This window comes from Juglans microcarpa x Juglans regia, chromosome 7S (assembly GCF_004785595.1).
Source record: "Juglans microcarpa x Juglans regia isolate MS1-56 chromosome 7S, Jm3101_v1.0, whole genome shotgun sequence".
Taxonomy (NCBI): Eukaryota; Viridiplantae; Streptophyta; class Magnoliopsida; order Fagales; family Juglandaceae; genus Juglans; species Juglans microcarpa x Juglans regia.
In genome coordinates, this window is record NC_054607.1 from 18,705,798 (window position 1) to 18,723,570 (window position 17,773).

Consider the following 17,773-nt stretch of genomic DNA (forward strand, 5'->3'; position numbering starts at 1 on the left):
AATCTTTATAAAGATTTGGAGTAGTTGTCCCACATTTAAGTTGATTATGTTTTGCCTTTTCCTTAGAAAAAGACCATGAAACAATTCCAAATCATGGTTGTTTTGGATCGGATCATTAATATATACAAAAGAGTTAGACTACTCTACCGTCCAGAATAGCCCGCTCAAGTTGACTTCTTATTACTTTTTAAGTTTTTATTTTATTTTATTTTTCTTTTTAATTTTTTTAAATATATTTAAATATTTTAAAAAAATAAAAAAAAATATTCTAATACACTTAAATTTACCTTTTTAATCACTAAGTAAAAAAAAAAAATGTCAAATAGTCAAATTAAGCGATACAATTGGAAGGTAAAATAGTTTTTTCCTACTACTCACCCACAAAATAGAAACCAGATTTAATGCACCAGCCCAGTCTGGTTTTAAAGGGAAAACAACGTTTGATAATAACAAGACACTGATTCTGATTAAACCAAAAATTGGAAAGTCCAGATCACAGTTCTTTCTCTCTCTCTCGGGTCCACTTAAAAGTGCCTCAAACTACCTGCACTCTACTTCCTTTCCCTCATGTCCACTTCAAAAGTTCTTCCAACTGGTTCGTTAATTTCTAAACGGCTTCGCTTAAAAAAAAATTTTAAAAAGCCTTGCTAGGTACCGCACCAAACCGCGTGCCCGAACCGCGTATGATTTGATTTTTTTTATTAAAAAAAAAAATTTGAGAAAAGAGGAAAATCTTCTATTTCATGAAAATTATGAATTGAGATGAGATAAAATGAATTGAGATAATTTAAGAGATTTGAATTGAGATGAGATGAGTTAAAAATAGTTTGAATTAAAATGTTTTATGGGATTTTGAGAAAAGAGAGAAAAAAGTTGAATACAAATATAATATTATTAAAATATTATTAAAATATAATTTTTATTTTAAAATTTAAAAGATTTGAATTTGTTGTTTGTAATTTGTTTAAAAGTTATAATAATTAAGTAATAATTAGATAAAAAAGTTAAAAATTAAAAATTAGAAAATATTTATCTTTACGGTTTTTAGATAGTGAGATGAGATGAAAACATCTCTCTATCCAACCATGCCTTAAGAACCCGCAATCCCAACTCTCTAAATAAAAATAATATTATATATAGTCGTGGAAACTGTACAAGTACCAAACATTACAAAGATCAATACAATTTTTACAAATATACAAAGAAAACACAAGAATCAATAATACTTTTACAAATTTTGAAATAAAAATAATTTAAAAAACTATATTCAGATAATTTTTTAATCTAATAATATTTTTATTTGACATTTTCTATTTTATTTTTCAGAATCTAATAAAAACATGTTATCTCAAGCTATTTTATTATCGTTCGCAGAGGTATAAAATATTGGAAATGTCAAAACCAGACTCGCTCTATTTAATACGACGCATAAAGCTTTCAAGCGATGTGAAGTTCATATGAATATTTTAGTAATGCTATCCGATTTGATTAAAAAAATAATAATTAAAGAAAATATGAATAGCGAAAGTTTGTTAATTAATTTAGCGGGAGAAAGAAGCAAAAATGAGGAAGAAAGGGCAGAAGAAGAAGACATGCATGGGACCGCCAAGAAGTTTCAAGTTTAAAGCGTACGCATGGGTCGTGACAACACACTGGTAATCCCAATTCAACTCTGTCTCTCTCACCTCACCACCCAATCTCAACCAAACCCTTAACCATAAACAAAAGCGTCACCATTATCATATGTATTTTTTATACGAAGAATTCTTCATAGATTATAGGGCGCCTCTCTCTCTCTCTCTCTCTCTCTCTCTCTCTCTCTCTCCCTTGCTTTTTCAAAAAGCAACAATCCAACGCCCTCTCTTTCTATCTCTCTTTGTTTGCATATTCTCTTCCTACAGACTCTCTCTCTCTCTCTCGTTCTCTCTCTCTCCGTCATCATGCCTAGTGGATGATCGAGTTGAAGGGCTCTGCCGTGCATCTGATCCATCCAAGAATCTTCAATTCTAAGCTCTCCATTATTTGTATTCCCACTTATTTTTCATCATCTGTGAGTCCAAGTCTCCCTTTTTGTCTCCATTGTTAACTTTTGTTTCCCTCTCTCTGAAATATAGTAAAACCAAAAAAGGGTATTCGAAGAACTAGGGTTTTTCATTTCCTTTGTCTTACAGCTTGTTTTGAGTCCGAAGCTGAAATGGGTAATTGGCAATTGCATTTGATATTCTTGTTCTTTGCTTTTTCTGTTTATCCGGCCTGATTTCTCCAGGCTTTGCATATTATATGGTTTTTTATACTATTGCTCGAATCAGCAGTGATCGGTGTGAGTTGTCTGGTTTGTTGTGTTTTTGACAAAAAAAAATTTCAGGAAATGATTGAACTTCTCAACTAAGCCGTGTATGTAAAGGTTTCATCTTTTTCGAAGATAATATATTTTAGAATTCTAGAATAAAAACATTTTCGAACTGACCTCACCTCCACGTCCAATTTTTATTAAAATAAGTTGAGCTTCCATTTTTCGCTAGAGCTCAGCTCATTGGCGAGGTTGAGAGGTCTTTTTACAGTTAGTTTGTTCTTTACTTTTTTTTTCTTAGAAGCTTACTTTTGCTTGTCAACAGAGTAGTTGGTCTGTCATAATGACGAGGGTGAGCCGTGATTTTGGTGACACCATGCAAAAAGATGCCGTCCCGGCAGTATCTGCGGATGTGATGTTTAATTCTAGTCGTTTTCCAAATTACAAAATTGGAGCTAACAATCAGATTGTGGAGTCGAAGGATGACCCTAAAGTACTATCCATGAAGGAAGTTGTCGCCCGTGAGACTGCACAACTGTTGGAACAACAGAAACGCCTCTCGGTTCGTGACCTCGCAAGTAAATTTGAGAAGGGGTTGGCTGCTGCTGCTAAGTTGTCTGAAGAGGTTAAGTTTTATTTACAATTGTTATGCACTTTTATGTTAGGAAATAATGTTCCGTTTGTGCTTATTCGTGACTTGTCAATTTTCCTAGGACTTCGTTTTTTTTTTCTTAGTTTCTCAATACGTTTTTCTTTTCTTTTTTACTTCTTTTGGCTGATCTTTAGGTCACTGAAAAAACTAAGGTCGTGGAAAGTTTGGTTCTGTTATTAAGGTTTTGGAAAATTTAATCAACTCTATTAAGATGTGCCAATTAGAGTTACTACGCTCAGTTGAAAAAAGAATAAATTTTGAGTAATTCAATTTTTGAAAAATAGAAGATGCACAGATTAATCTATTGTATTTCCTATATCGTAGAGGGTTTAGAAAGCTTGGAATACTGTTGGTTTGTTTCATGTGACAATGCTTCTTTCTTATGTTGCTTTTGTATCCAATTGGGAAGAATTATAAGCAATTTTTTCTGAGAAGAATGGATGATACAGAGAGAACTTATAAGCTAGTCATTTGTGGACTTCAGAATAGACTGAGGGAAGCAGCTTCATTGGAGAAACACGTTCTTCTGAAGAAGCTTAGAGATGCACTGGAATCCCTAAAGGGGCGTGTGGCTGGTAGAAACAAGGATGATGTAGAGGAAGCTATCTCTATGGTTAGTTCCTATAATATGCTCCTTTTATTTGAGTTCTTTTTTTCCCTTTCAGCATTCCTATGCCTTAAATCTAACACTTTTAGTCGGTTACTGAACTTGAAATATAACTAAAATTCAAATGCAGTATTAAGACATATGCGAGAAGACAGCTCATCATTTTGTTTTGAGCTCCTTATTAAAGTAATTTTATAAATGTAACAGTACAATCATGAAATAAACCATAATGTTTTTTTTTTTCATTTTTCATTATTCATTATTATATGATGTGTATGGCCCTTTTTTTCTCTTTTGAGGAGAATATATACCTTTTCCACTGTTTAATCTTTTGTGTTCTAATATGTTAGAAACTGCAGCTGCAGAATGTTTTACCTTTTTCTTCTTGCTTGAGAAATTCAATTGTTGTTTATTCGCTTGGCTTTGGAAATCTAGTTGGTAATTGTTCTCGGCAGTCCCATAAGCATCTTTCTGTCTTAGTGTCAGCTATATGTACTTGTGGTAGAGTATATATTGTTTATAATATTTCCATATAATAGAAAGCTGGGGTTTTCCTTGAATTGCTGCTTTTGTTTCTCCCCTATAATGGATCTTTTGGTTGGTTAGGATTTTTGTTCGTATTAACTCCTTTTTGGTTAAGTATTAATTCTATACCCAATTCTATTTCCAAGTGAAGCAAGTAATGGCTGCCAAACTGTTGTCACTTTGTGTAGGTGGAAGCTTTAGCAGTTCAGCTGACTCAAAGAGAAGGGGAGTTGCTACAAGAAAAGGCAGAAGTGAAGAAACTAGCAAATTTTCTTAAGCAGGTGACATGAACTTCTTTGAAGTTGGGTGAGACAACTTTTAACAGCATCGTGATTTTTGTTAGAAAATTCTTTTGAAAACCGATACAACTCCAATGCATCGTAATGACTAAAAAAATTAAAAATTCATTGCATTAATGCTTGTGTGTAGCTATTAAAAAATTATTTTTTTATAGGTTGAGAATATGCTATTTTTATAAAAATATACTGAACTGATTTAGATGATGTTTTGATGGCTATTATCAAATATCATATCCCTTCGAAGTTGTATCATTGGGACTGGGCCATCCACTTGATAGGTAGTGATTTCTCCAATCATCTTAGATTTAGTAAGGCTTTTGATGTTTTAAGTTTGGACGAAGGAAAGATGGGAAGCTGTTTCTTTACCCAGTTAAATAAGTTCGATTCTAGAAGTCCAATATATCGTGAAGAATTTGTTGTCACCATAGCTAATAGGAAGCAATACCTTACAGTACCTGATACGACAGTTCTGTCAAGAATGTGTTCTTGTAGCAGATCCTAATATGTAATAACTTGCAACTGCTATGCTCTCGCTCTATATCTCTCTCTAGATCATCTTGTTCCTTAAATGTCTCACCTTTTTATTACTTAATCCAGCCCTTTATCTACTCCAGATTTTTTTTTATAGGCGCTCAAGATATTTGCCCATAGTAAAAAGTAATGCATAACATTCCTGTTTACTTTGTTCCACAACGTTTACCAATACATTAGTTTGTGAGACATGAATCTTTTGCAATCTTTAATGTAAAGTTAACAGCAAGATTGCATTATAGATATGAAAAATAGGGGAGAAAGCTTAGTTCTCTACCCTATTTATGTTATTTTCCTTCTTCATGTTCCACACATTTCTTGCCTCAAAATCAAGTACTTAGTACAGGAGGGGGTGGAAAGCTATGCCTTACCTCATGGCACCTCTGGAAACCCTTTTTTATTTGAAAACTTTTCCCCAGCTTGCTCTGGTCTTGTGTTCCTTAAGATACCACACAAAACCTGCTCTAGAAACTCTCTCTCTCTCTCACTGTTTTTGATTGCGTTTGTTTTTTGCTTTAGGCTTCAGAAGATGCTAAAAAAACTGGTTGATGAGGAAAGAGCTTTTGCTCGTGCTGAAATTGAAACTGCCAGAGCAACAGTACAGAGAGTAGAAGAGGCTCTTCAGGAACAAGAACGTTTGTCTCGGGCTTCTGGAAAGCAGGTATGCGTTCTTCATATATTTTCAAGAGTGCTTGACCGCTGCAGCCCTAATGTAATATTTGAGTTGGCCTTTGTTAATTTGAAAAGACTGGAATCTGTCCTGTTCTGCATAGCTAATATTCATGCTTGTCTGTTATTAATCTTTTTGCATCTATACATGCATATGTTCATGCTCGTCCTTTATTGCTTAATGTAAGTATTCTTACTGGATCAGTGACTTTAATGGTTTGAGGGTGGATATTCCTAGGTAGATGCATCGTGGTTTATGTTCTCTTTAGTGGTGCCTCATGTTTGAAACTTGGCAGCGTAGTGATTGGAGCTTCACTGATATGGCGTACCTACTTTATTATCAATTTTTTTTTTAAATAATGATATTCATACAATTATTTTACACCCATTAAAGAACCAACCAATATGATAGTGCCACTTCATCAAAAGTATGAAGTTTTTTTTTTTATTATTTGAATCTCAAATTTTACATAACTGCCTTTTATTTAAAACAGAGTTGTTAAAAGAGTTGTATATGAGGTCGTGCCTGTATGACTACTCTTTTCTCTCTTGAACACATACTTTTTTATTTGGGACTTTTAGGACTTGGAAGAATTGATGAAGGAAGTTCAAGTGGCTAGACGAATTATAATGCTGCATCAGCCAAGCAAGGTGTACACTGGATCTCTGGTCTTAATTATACACTTATCTCGTAATAAAAAATTCCCTAAGATTTATTCCCTTTGTGCGTGTGTGAACATGTTTGCTGTCAACGTTTTGTGAAGTTTTCATGTTTTTTTTGCTGTAACATGATCATATGTGGAGTTCTACATTGTTTCCTTTGTTTTTTTTTTTCTTTTTTGAAAATGATCAGAGCATACCCTAGGTAATCTTCTTTGGGATACATCTGGAAAATATAACTCCCATTCTGTAGTTGGCAAAAATCTATCAATCCTCGACCAAGATGGGAGTTCACGGTTGTTGGACCAAGTATACGTACCTCCTGTTAATGGAATGTCCATAACCGCCTATTTTGAAATGAAATCAGAAGACTCCCTCATAGCTGGCGTGATATAGGACGTACCCGACCTTTCGCTTGGATTTCTGAGGCTGGAATGACTCTCTAGGGTGGATCTAGGGTGGATGGAACTTCAAGTACTATAGCTGTGAGATTATTGATTTGGATTTTAGCTATGGGGATTTCTTGTTTCCCTTGTAAAAAAAAATTCAAAACTCAGAAAGAGTTTTTGCCTATTGATATGGCAAGTTGCTTCAATGCTCAAAACATTACAAACTGAATTGCTATTTTATTCTTGTTATTGATAGAGAAAACTTATGAAGTGTGTTTGAGCTTGCATCAATAAAACTCTTGTTTACTGCTCAAAAAAAAAAAAAAAAAAAAAGTGTGTTCGAGCTTGTTCAAGCTTGCTTCACACTAAAAAATTGGAACCTCGACCTTTCTTCCATGGTTGCATCACCAACATGACACAGAGAAATTAAGGAAGTTGGTGAGTTTGCATGGGATGAGAGTGCTTAAGATTTTTTTAAGTAAAATAAAGTTTATTGAATCAAGTAAATTGTCGTAGCCCAAGTACACAAGAAGTATACAAAAGATAACACCTAGTTACAAGTTAGGAACTTCTGACTTGTTCATAGATGCCACACTTCAATTTTAGAAGTAGATCACTTAGAAATGGTAAAGCTGGCTGCTAGATGAGATTGTCCAGACATTGAGTGTTTCCACGTTTTCTTTTTCTTTTTCTTTTTCTATTTAGTTATTTTATTTCTAGTGTATCCAGGTATTCTTTGAGCTTTGTACTTGAAAGATGGCTCATCCTCCTTTTTATTAGGAAAACTCGGTATCCTCCAGCCTTGTGCTGAAGTAGAATATCATCGCTATTGTTTTTACATTCCGTACATACATGATCTCTTTTGATCTAAAAATATTTACTGTATGTTCTTTTCTTAATGATGAGTAAATAAAGCATTAATTTCTAGGTTATGGATATGGAACATGAGCTTCGAGCATTAAGAGCACAGCTTGCAGAGAAGTCTAAGCATTCTCTTCTGCTTCAGAAAGAGGTTTGTTTATTATTTTGCACTATTTTTACTTGTCAAAAAATATTTTGCTCTATTTTTGTAGGTTTTGTAAAATTTGATGAGGTTTGAAGTGTTCTTGGCTTAATACATGTTAACATATGCTTAGTTTACAGGTGCCTTCCCTGCCTTAGCTTAATGTGAATAAATTGGTATGGTACATCATAGGTTCTGTAGGGGTCCAAGGGAGCCAAGTGCATGAATCTTTGGAGGTCACGATATGATTCTAAAGTTAGTTTATCGAAGTTAGTTCATATGGATGTCCTTGGGTGTGGGTTCTTAACTTAAAAGCTTGAACAATTAATGTATACATGTTTTTTAGGCAAAGAGTTGCAATAATTGTTAACAGGACGTTTGAAGACAAGGAAAGATCGATGGAGGAGCTAAAAGTTTTCTTTTTTAGGACTCTTTGTACTTGGGCCATTGCTGTGGACTTTAATGGCTTGGATCTTCATGATTTCTTAGTTTCTAACGTGCCTTCGTAAATAGGGCATACTTTTTTGTAACTGGCAGTTGTTGACCATTCTTGTTAATAATACTTATTTTACTTATCAAAAAAAAAAAAAGGAGCTGGAATTTGTCCTATTGGAAGATTGTGGTGACATGATTGTTTTTCTCATGCTCTTGATGTCATTTTAGTGTTCTTGCTGTCCATCATCAATTATTTTGTTTGTTCCTTATCTTGCCTTAGTTATATCTGGAAATGAGGAACATATGGCTTGAATTAGCTGATCTGACAAAACACATCATATTCTCCTTGCCCCTTCATCCTCCTCCCCTTCTCTCTTTCTCATGAACCATATACATGAAATAGGAATGACCAGAATTCTTGTGTTAAAGGCTTTATTGAGAAAAAAGTGACTTGTGTACTCATTAGAGGTGGGCCAAACCTAGTATTAAATACCCCTTCAGAATTCTTGCTGTCTTAGTCCCTTCTATCTTATTTACTGAACTCACTGAATTATTCAGCTAAATTTTCATAACTAAACAGAAATATTTAGCTGGGGTATGCTGGTACATGTTTTTACCATGGATTTGTTTATCTTTGCGGTGTGTGTAGTTGGCTTTGCTGCTGTAGCATAAATGAAATTTCCTCGCATGGAATTTCAAGTTCCTCCATTTATTGGGTATGCTTTTAAGGTTTCCCCCATATCTTCTTCAGCTGGCAAGGAGCAAGAGGGTTGTGGAGAATGGTTCCCAGATATTTGAATTAGATGGGCATGAAGCTTTAGGTTCATACTTGAGGATTCAACCTTGCTCTGATAATGCTCCAGAACTTTTTAAATGCTCGATTCAGTGGTATCGTGTATCAGCAGAATTTGGAAAGAAGGAGCTTATATCTGGTATATGTGCAGTATTTGTTGGTGTTTTGCATTTTGTGGACTTTGGTGCTGTGATTTGAGAATAAATTACCACAATGATTGCTCTGTTGTGTTATTCCTAAATACCTTCCAAGTTTATGCCAGAGATTTATGCTTTTTCCTTCGCAGCATTTTCTTTTTTTGCAGCAAAAGTTTATGGCTGTCTTTGAATTGTCATTAAGAGTATATGATTGGAATGATTGTGGGAAATAGAGAATGTACAACATATATTCATAAGTTGTGCATTCTCATCTGTGCTCTAGTGGTCGAGGACTGAAATATTATCATGGAAGGCCCTTTGGCTCATACTCCCTTAAAAAAATGTTCACACAATTCTAAAGACTACATGAAAGAACTTACTAAGATAATCTGAAAGTTATTCTGCAAATACTAGCATATTACCTTGGTGTTAGCTATTCCCTTGTACGGGCAAAATTAAAGGAATCTTGGTTGACGTGGTTTTGTTTGTGTGCCTGGTATGCATTGTGTTGAAGACTTGAATATTAACAATTCTCCTAGATAAGAGTGAGACCATATAGATGGGTGACGGTAGTGAAAAGTCACATGCTGGCATCTAATACAACAGCAAGCATGGCTGTAGTTGAGAAGTGAGATGACTGGTTGACAGACCCCTATTGAAGGCTTTGTAATGTATTTCAATGTAGCTGACACATGCAGTTGACATGTAAATAAAGTACAAAATATCAAACAGTCATGACATCCCATTGACAGTGTTTTGAATGCATTAATTTTGTAACTTCAATTCCCCCTTCTTTTTTATTTAAAAAAAAAAAATGTCTCTCAAAGTGAAAGATTAAGAAGGATTTGATTAATTTAGTAGTTCAATCTCTCAAATTGCCTATCTTATTAGCACAGAATATATATGGCAGAACAAAGTTTGATGAAGCCGAATTTTGGTTGTGCATAAAAGTCTTGGTTAGCCATGCTCAGTCTTCTCTCGGTCCTTGTCTATTCTCTCCATGTGCTTCATCTAGACTTGACATAAGTTACAGTCCTGTAAATTTGTTAGTGCTTAGCTTAATGAGATTTGTTGTTCACCAATCCTGGAGAAGGAATTCATAGAGTTAGTAGGCCTAGTAAGGAGTTTTCCTTAACAGGCTAATTTCCTTGAGAGGACTCTATATAAAGAGGATATTAATACCATCCAGCATAGGCAGGGAGAGTTCATTCATCAACAGAGAGGGACACTAAACAATGAAGCTCGGGTACAGTTCCATTGAATTCAAAATATCACTTTCCCACACTTATAAAAAAATATCACTTTCCCACTTTTAACTTTATCATGCCCGCGTACATTTACCCTCAAATTTGATCCATTCAAGTTCTAGTTTTTGAATGTCATAAAGGTGGAGCTCTCTCAATTGCTTGTGCTGTCCCATTGCTTCTCAACATAGTAGCTTAAGCTTGGTAGTGAAGAAAGAGGCAAGCCCCTTATTGAAATATTGGATGAGGTGGAACGGGGCTTAAATTAACTGGAGGCAGCCTAGAATGTTATGTCAAAATGATATAATCAGTATTTCTTCCATGTATCCTTGAGGTGCTTTTAAACTGTGGTGGAAAACTCCACAGCTGGACTGCATCTGGCATTTCTTTTCTGCCCAGGCAGGGCTAGTGTGACGTGTAAAATAATGCTAGTGCAAAGTCTATGCTGCAGAGTTCATTTGTTGTAAATATTTTCCTTTTCAAATTGTTTAGTAGATAAGTAACCAATGAGCATGGAAAATGAAAAATGGTATGACTGTTTGTTAAATTGATGCATGTATCTTAATGCATTTTTATAGGCATTTTTGCTGCCACTGAATGGCCACCCTGATGTACTTCTAGTTTTTATATCCACTTGTTAATTTTTTATGAATTGTTTGCTGCCAACTGGTCATTTCTGATTCAACTTTCCCTATCTCAGGAGCTACCAAATCCGTTTATGCTCCTGAGCCTTTTGATGTTGGAAGGATCTTGCAAGCTGACATTGTTTCAGAAGGACAGCAAATCACATTGACAACTGCTGGTCCTATTGATCCAGGTCTGGTTTGATCCTTACTCTTAAGTGTTGTTTCTCTGATGCTTTTTATTTTTACTGGTAAGTTATACATGCACCTAGGGGGTCTTTAACTGACGATGTTATCATCTGCCATGTTCCATGAGGGGAGGAGCTACCATTAGAGTCGGTATTCATTCGTATTGTTTATCTGGGTTCAAAATATGATTTTGTAGGGTTTCCATTTAGCGCCATTTATTCAATATTGTTAATATGACATCTTTGTAGTCCTCATATAATCTGCAATGAATGTATGTTTGTCTATAATGTTAAAATGAAAAAAAGAAGAAAAAAGGCTGACCAATTTTCTTGAGCAGCTGCTGGTTTGGGAAGCTATGTGGAGGCACTTGTACGGAAACATGATGTTGAATTCAATGTATGTTGTCCTAATTCTATTCAGGTTTATTTTCCTGTGCATAACTAAATGTATATCAGCTTCAATATCTGGTAACTTTTCAGTATTCTTGTTATAACCGCGAGGGTTTAGTTTTAAGGGGGATCTGCATCATTTTTCTGCTCGTCTTGATGATGATACTAGGTTCACCATTCTACTTCTAGTGCGTGCGCTGCTAGTCGTGTGGAGCTTAGACTAGGCTGACCACCATTGATTTAATCATGATCTCTCAATTCTTTTTTTTTTTTCTTTATCTGAAAACAAAATTTTATTGATCATAAGAATAGGCAAGAGCCCAAGTATATGGGACATATACAGGAGCATCACTTAATCCTGTCTAGATCAAGGCCCCATGATGTATTATCCGGAGATTAATATATTCTTTGTCAAACCTGAGAAATACCAGTTCTGTAAAGCTTGGAGGCTTTCCTCAGGGCAAAAAATGTTAAACTATTTTGGTGTTTCTGAAAAAAAAAAGGTCATATTTGACCAGGTTCTGACAATCTCTATGGTATATAAGTTGTGATGATGAATTATGCATCTTTATATTTTGTCTTTGCTGGATGCTCTTAAAAAGTTATGACTTAACGGTTTTCTAGTCAAACCATTTGAAATGAATTTGGAATAGGTATGAGTTAGTTATTTAAGCTGCAAAGAAGAGGATGGAGCTTTATTGCTTTGTTTTCCGACTCTTTGGAGAATGTTCCCTCATCTTATGACTAGAGAATGGACAAGAAAGTTGCCTTGGGGATGGCAATTAAAGATATCACCCTCGTCTTAATACTTTCTCTCAATTATATGCCCTACTGATCATCATTCCATAAATTTACCTTTACCCATATATCTCTTTACCTTTACCCATATATCTCTATCTGTGAAAGGTATTTGTCACCCAGCTCCAATACTCGCAAGCACTACCTTTATTTATCGGACATTTGGAGAAGTGCAGGTTTGGAATGAAATGGGATCTTTATAACTCATGAAAACTTGGGTATATCTAGACTTCTATATTTTCGAAATGGAGTACTTCAATCAGATGATAAGTGTATGAGTTTTCACTTAGGTACTCACACTACCTATAAAAAAAATTAGGCACTCACAATCCTAGTAATGAATTTGAAATGGACAAAGTTATCTCAAGCAGTTCAAGAAAAACATAGCAATTCCACAAAGCACAAGACACAACAAACAAGGGGAAAAATTAAAAGAAAACCAACATAAAGAAAAAACAATTGACATTTCTTCAAAATCCAACTTCAAAGCTTTCAATCTTCCAACCTTTAAAGCTTTGAACATAAAAAATAAGTATTCATAGCCATAAGGTCACAACCAACCCACTCAAGTTATCCAAAACAAGGGAAAAAAACCAACATTACAAGTTTACAACATCGTCCAAAATATATCACCAACCAAATAAATCATATCCAACATTAAAAGTGCATTCCAATTGATTCCAACAGCAGCAGCATTGGAAGCAGCTACAAGTGCACAAATTAATCATAGGTTGCGAAAGTAAAGCATGTATGAAATGAAAGAAAGTGAAAACAAACCAACTTTCACTCAAGATGTACCATTAGTGGTTTTTCCGGAGGCATCTCTACGATAAAATGACCTTTAGTTACTTAAAAAAAATTGACCTTTAGTTAAATCAATAATAACAGATAAATACAAATAAGTTTGAACTAAATTGTAAACATTTATTTGGCTGGCCTATCATGGCTTTCCACAAATCCCATTAAATCCTGAAATTTAATTTGCTTACTCCATATCTAATTTTGTATACCAATCAAAGCCCTTACAGCATTTAGAGGCGTGAACTTCTAAAGGGATCTAATACATGACCCTGATGCTAAAGGCAAACTTGGGGTGAGCATAGGAAATCGGGATGGTCAACACATCGTGTGGTATCTCTCCAAGGATAGGATATTTGATTGATTCATCTTCTGTCAACTTGAATGCCAAACCATACTACTGATGCTTCACATCCGTCCAAAAATAGCTCTGATTTTCACTCCAAATCATTTCCCCTTTCAGATGTTGGATCGTCAAGGTAAATTTCCCAGTGGCCGAGGCCACATATTCTTCATTAAGAAAGCCCCAATGGTACCTTCATAAAATTTACTATATTGGTCATACGAATGATTCAAACTCCATAAAATTTACTATATTGGTCATATGAATGATTTTAAAGGTTTCATCTTTACCAAAACACGCACCTTCATCTTGAATTGTGGTTTAAGAACAATAGCAACATATTACATCAGATTAATCCTATACCTATCTCTCCAATACTTCTCATGCTTTTCTTAGTCATGGCCATTACGGGCAAGATATGATCAATATTATCATACATCTCATTCAAATTACTTTGAATGACGTAAAGTTGTTAGAAATATAAATTTAAAGTGACATACAATGAACCAGAAAGGTCCAATGTGACAACATAAAAACTTTCAAAAACTTTACATATACCTAGACATTTTGGTAAGAGTAATGCTAGGTACAAGTCTCAAATAGGCAAGCCCCATACAAGCCATTTGTAAAAAGGGGGTCCCACTAATAAATAATAGTTTTTTTTTACACTTTTTAGGTGAGGTCCACTTTTTTTACAAGGGCTTGTATGAGGCTTCTCTATTTGGGGCTTGTACAAATAATTTCTCTTTGGTAATCATAATACTCGGTAGGCCCTAAAAGTCTTCTCCCATTCCCATCTTCATAACGAAAATGATAAACATATTGCATATCTTCATCCCCATTGGTTCAAGGTTCTTTGAGATTTTTCATCTGTGCTCAACATCAAGTTTATCGAGTTCCATCTACCAGGAACATCAAGACACCAACTTCTTACTCTAAATCTATGTTCCCTTCGCAATTTTTTTTTTTATTTTTATTATTGGCCCCGGGTGTTCGAGAACAGCATCCTGACTAATCCGGGGGTGCACAGGCCCTCAGCAAGGAGTTTCCTGCAAGTGCACCTTGGGTAATTCAAGGGGAAAATCCCCCAGTCCGATGGCCCATAGAGATTGTTTGCACCAAGAGGATTCGAACCTTAGACTTGGAGGGAGCATAGCACCAAGACCAAGGCCTTTGCAAACATCTTAAACCTGTCAATCTCTCCAGGAAAGACTTCACATATCTCACTCAATTTCTCACCTTTGTTAAGAAGTCATGAACATAATTTAAACCATTAGACACTAGGGCTACTACCTTCAGCACGCTCATTCTTGCCCCCCCCCCCCCCCCCCCCCACCACCAATGCCTAGGCGGCGTTGCTCTTTATCCACCCAACACCTCCCTACCTCTACCTGTTCAACAGGCAGACGATTGGCCCAACCAAACAGCGAACTTCACAATGCTCAAGTTCAGGTAGAGATATTACAACTGAGTAGAGATCTCATTATCAAAGACCACCCATGGAGCATGGCTGTGGGTCTCATCTTCAGAGAGGAAGAAGAAAGAAATAAAAAGGAGAAGTAGGAGGAGGAGAAGAAAGGAGCAGAGAAATGAAGAGGAAAGAAAAATGAGAGTGCTGTGTAATCAGTAGATTAGGGGCTTTTTTTTTTTTTTATGTACAAGTGTATATGGGTGGGCAGGTAAAAAGGGGCAGGTGGGATACACCGCCCGCCTGGCTCGGGGTACCCTACAGGCCGGGTGGATATGTGAATGGGCCGAGTGATGGGCCCCCGCCGCCCCATCTCCCTATCAGACACAATAGGGTTTAAACCATAATGCAGTAAGATTTGATTTTGTTGACTTCAGTCATGTGGTTGATTTATCGTTTCAGACAAACCACTAGTCGTTATTTGTCTATTTTTTGACTGTTGGAGGATATTAGGAATATCTGATTTTAATTTATTGCCTGGACATCTGGTATTTTTTGACAGTTGTTTCTCACACTTTACAGGTAGTTGTTACTCAAATGAATGGTGCAAATTACCCATCAGAATCCATTCATGTGCTTCATGTGGGAAAGATGAGGATAAAACTCTGTAAAGGAAAGACAACAATTGCTAAAGAATACTATTCCTCTGCAATGCAGGTATAGCTGATTTTAAATTTATTTTGGGTTTGAGAAGGGCCAAGAAGGGTTTGGTATTTATCTCCTGTTTCTTATTCTTTAAATATGATTCCTCTGCAATGTAGAAATTGCATTTACTCATGGAAAAGGGAAAATGAGAAGGGGAGTGTTATGTGAGGGATAGAATAAAGTAGAACACAGTGAATATATAGAGATATATATTTATATATTTATTACTGGTAACTATATTGGATCATTTTGAAATATCTGTAGTATGATAAAAAGCTTACACTTCCTCAAGGCTCCCGATGAAATACACAATGGAAAAAAAGCCAATCAAAAGCAAAACTGACTATTTTGGATTGACAATTTCTAAACAATTCACGAAGTTTAAGCTCCATTCCTTAATTTGAGCGAGCCATCCTTGACAACCTCCAAAATTTGGAAGAATAACATCCAGCAAGGTGTCTTTTATCCTTTAGAGCTGAAGTTTTAAAATGAAGGAAATAATATTCTTACTGCGTCTCTCTCTCTCTCCAGTGTACCTATGCTTTAATTATGGTTGGTTAAAGAATTTCTCATGAACCGAGTTATATACGTGCATCTTTGGTTCCCAGCCAGTCTAACTGGAATATCTTCATTTGATTGTTTTCTCCTTCACTTTCCAAAATAATAATTTTTTTTTCTATATTACCTCTTGCATGCGTCTTTGGTGGTTCCTATTATCTCAAGTTGTTTCCCTCGCATGCTACTAATTTACTGAATTTTCTGTTATTGTGATATGTTTATCGTATACCATTATATATTCTAGCCTTTGTTTGGCTGAAGCTTCAACGGGCTTGGGATTTTTGTTTAGGAAGTAGAGTATTTTTCTTTCAGCCTTGGACCCTCGACTGAGTGTGGTTTACCTTGCCTGACACTGTTGTCTAATGCTTTAGCTATGCGGAGTTAGAGGGGCTGGGAATGCTGCAGCTCAGCATTGTTTTGGCAAGCAAAGAAAGGACTTTCCTTTGTAATAGCCTTTGAATCGGAGAGACAAAGGAATGCAGCTATTTTGCTGGCCCGGAGGTTTGCTTTTGACTGTAATGTATGTGCCCTCTCTAAATTCTTTCAAGCTGTACCTCAGATTAAAACTTCTAGTTAGTAAATTCTCCTCGCTTTTCCCTATAGCTTATGTAATCGATTGTACATGCTTAAAATGCCAGATCATCCTAGCCGGACCAGATGACAGAGCTCCTTTGGGAACCTAACTGACTTCCGAGGATCGCGTTTTCACTAAGTTATAATTATTTTGAGTTTTTCCGCATATCATGTATTATATGTTTGCAATAGTATAGTTGGCGTTGTATAATGGTGAGATGGGGTTCCATTTTTTGTTTTCTTTTGATTCTTTTGATCTTTTCTTCTCCAACAAGGCATTTTTTTTATTTGCCGTTGTCAACAATCATTTGAAGAATGACTGCACTGCTGCTCATTGTAAAAATCTTTAACACATTACTTGAGGTATTGAATGATTGATATATTTGGTGACTGGTGCATGATTGAGCATGGCTGGAGTTCATGGTGCATTGTTTTTCTATGAAGAATGATGCATCATATCAGAGTTCATTATAGCTTCTTAACATTTGCTCATCATGCTACCCCTTTCAAAAACATTTCAATCTTTTGTTCATTTTAGGAGTATACTTGCCATGTTAGATATGAATAAATGTTGCAAATTGTACATGTTGAATGCACCAGGATGGAGTAGTGGGGAAGATACAAGGCAGGGTTACCGAGAACTAGAATCCCTTAAAATTGTCAGGTCTCCCATTAACACTACACCATCTAAATTTCTGCTGAAATATTATTTAGAACGGTAACCTGTAAATTTTAAATGTTGTGTGTCTAAATATGAATCCTAAAATTTTGAAGACCATAGGCTTAAGCAAGACATGAGATGATTTCGAGCCTGAAGTAGATTGTTGTGTTTAGGACTTTCTTGATAGCCCATTAGAATATAATAATAATAATATTAAGCCCATTATTGTACTTATAGAAAAAAAAATTAAGCCCATTATTGTAGATCATTATGTCGGTTCTTTTGTTTACTCAACAGTGATTCTAGAAACAATGTCAGAGTTTGTTATTTCTTGCATCAAGTATATAGGTGCCTAGCTATGTAATTGAAGACTGTCTGAAAAATTATCAAATTACAATTTCTCTCTCTCTCTCTCTCTCTCTCTTTTCTTTGGAGGCACTCAATCTCGAATTGGGATTTCCTTAGATTTCTCCTTCATCCCACCCTTACAGCTG

At 35.5% G+C, this 17,773-nt stretch overlaps 1 protein-coding gene across 1 annotated transcript; it reads left to right on the forward strand.

Annotated features, from left to right (window-relative positions):
- The first annotated feature begins 1,810 nt into the window (after positions 1 to 1,810).
- On the forward strand, positions 1,811 to 17,000 carry LOC121241181 (stomatal closure-related actin-binding protein 1-like). The gene is given in 15 exon segments (XM_041138843.1): positions 1,811 to 2,050; positions 2,616 to 2,915; positions 3,427 to 3,555; positions 4,263 to 4,355; positions 5,424 to 5,438; positions 5,440 to 5,565; positions 6,156 to 6,224; positions 7,551 to 7,634; positions 8,812 to 8,992; positions 10,935 to 11,051; positions 11,384 to 11,442; positions 15,365 to 15,499; positions 16,417 to 16,450; positions 16,453 to 16,565; positions 16,684 to 17,000. Coding segments are annotated over 15 exon segments (1,599 nt in total). The 5' UTR covers positions 1,811 to 1,951; the 3' UTR covers positions 16,729 to 17,000.
- Positions 17,001 to 17,773: the final 773 nt, after the last annotated feature.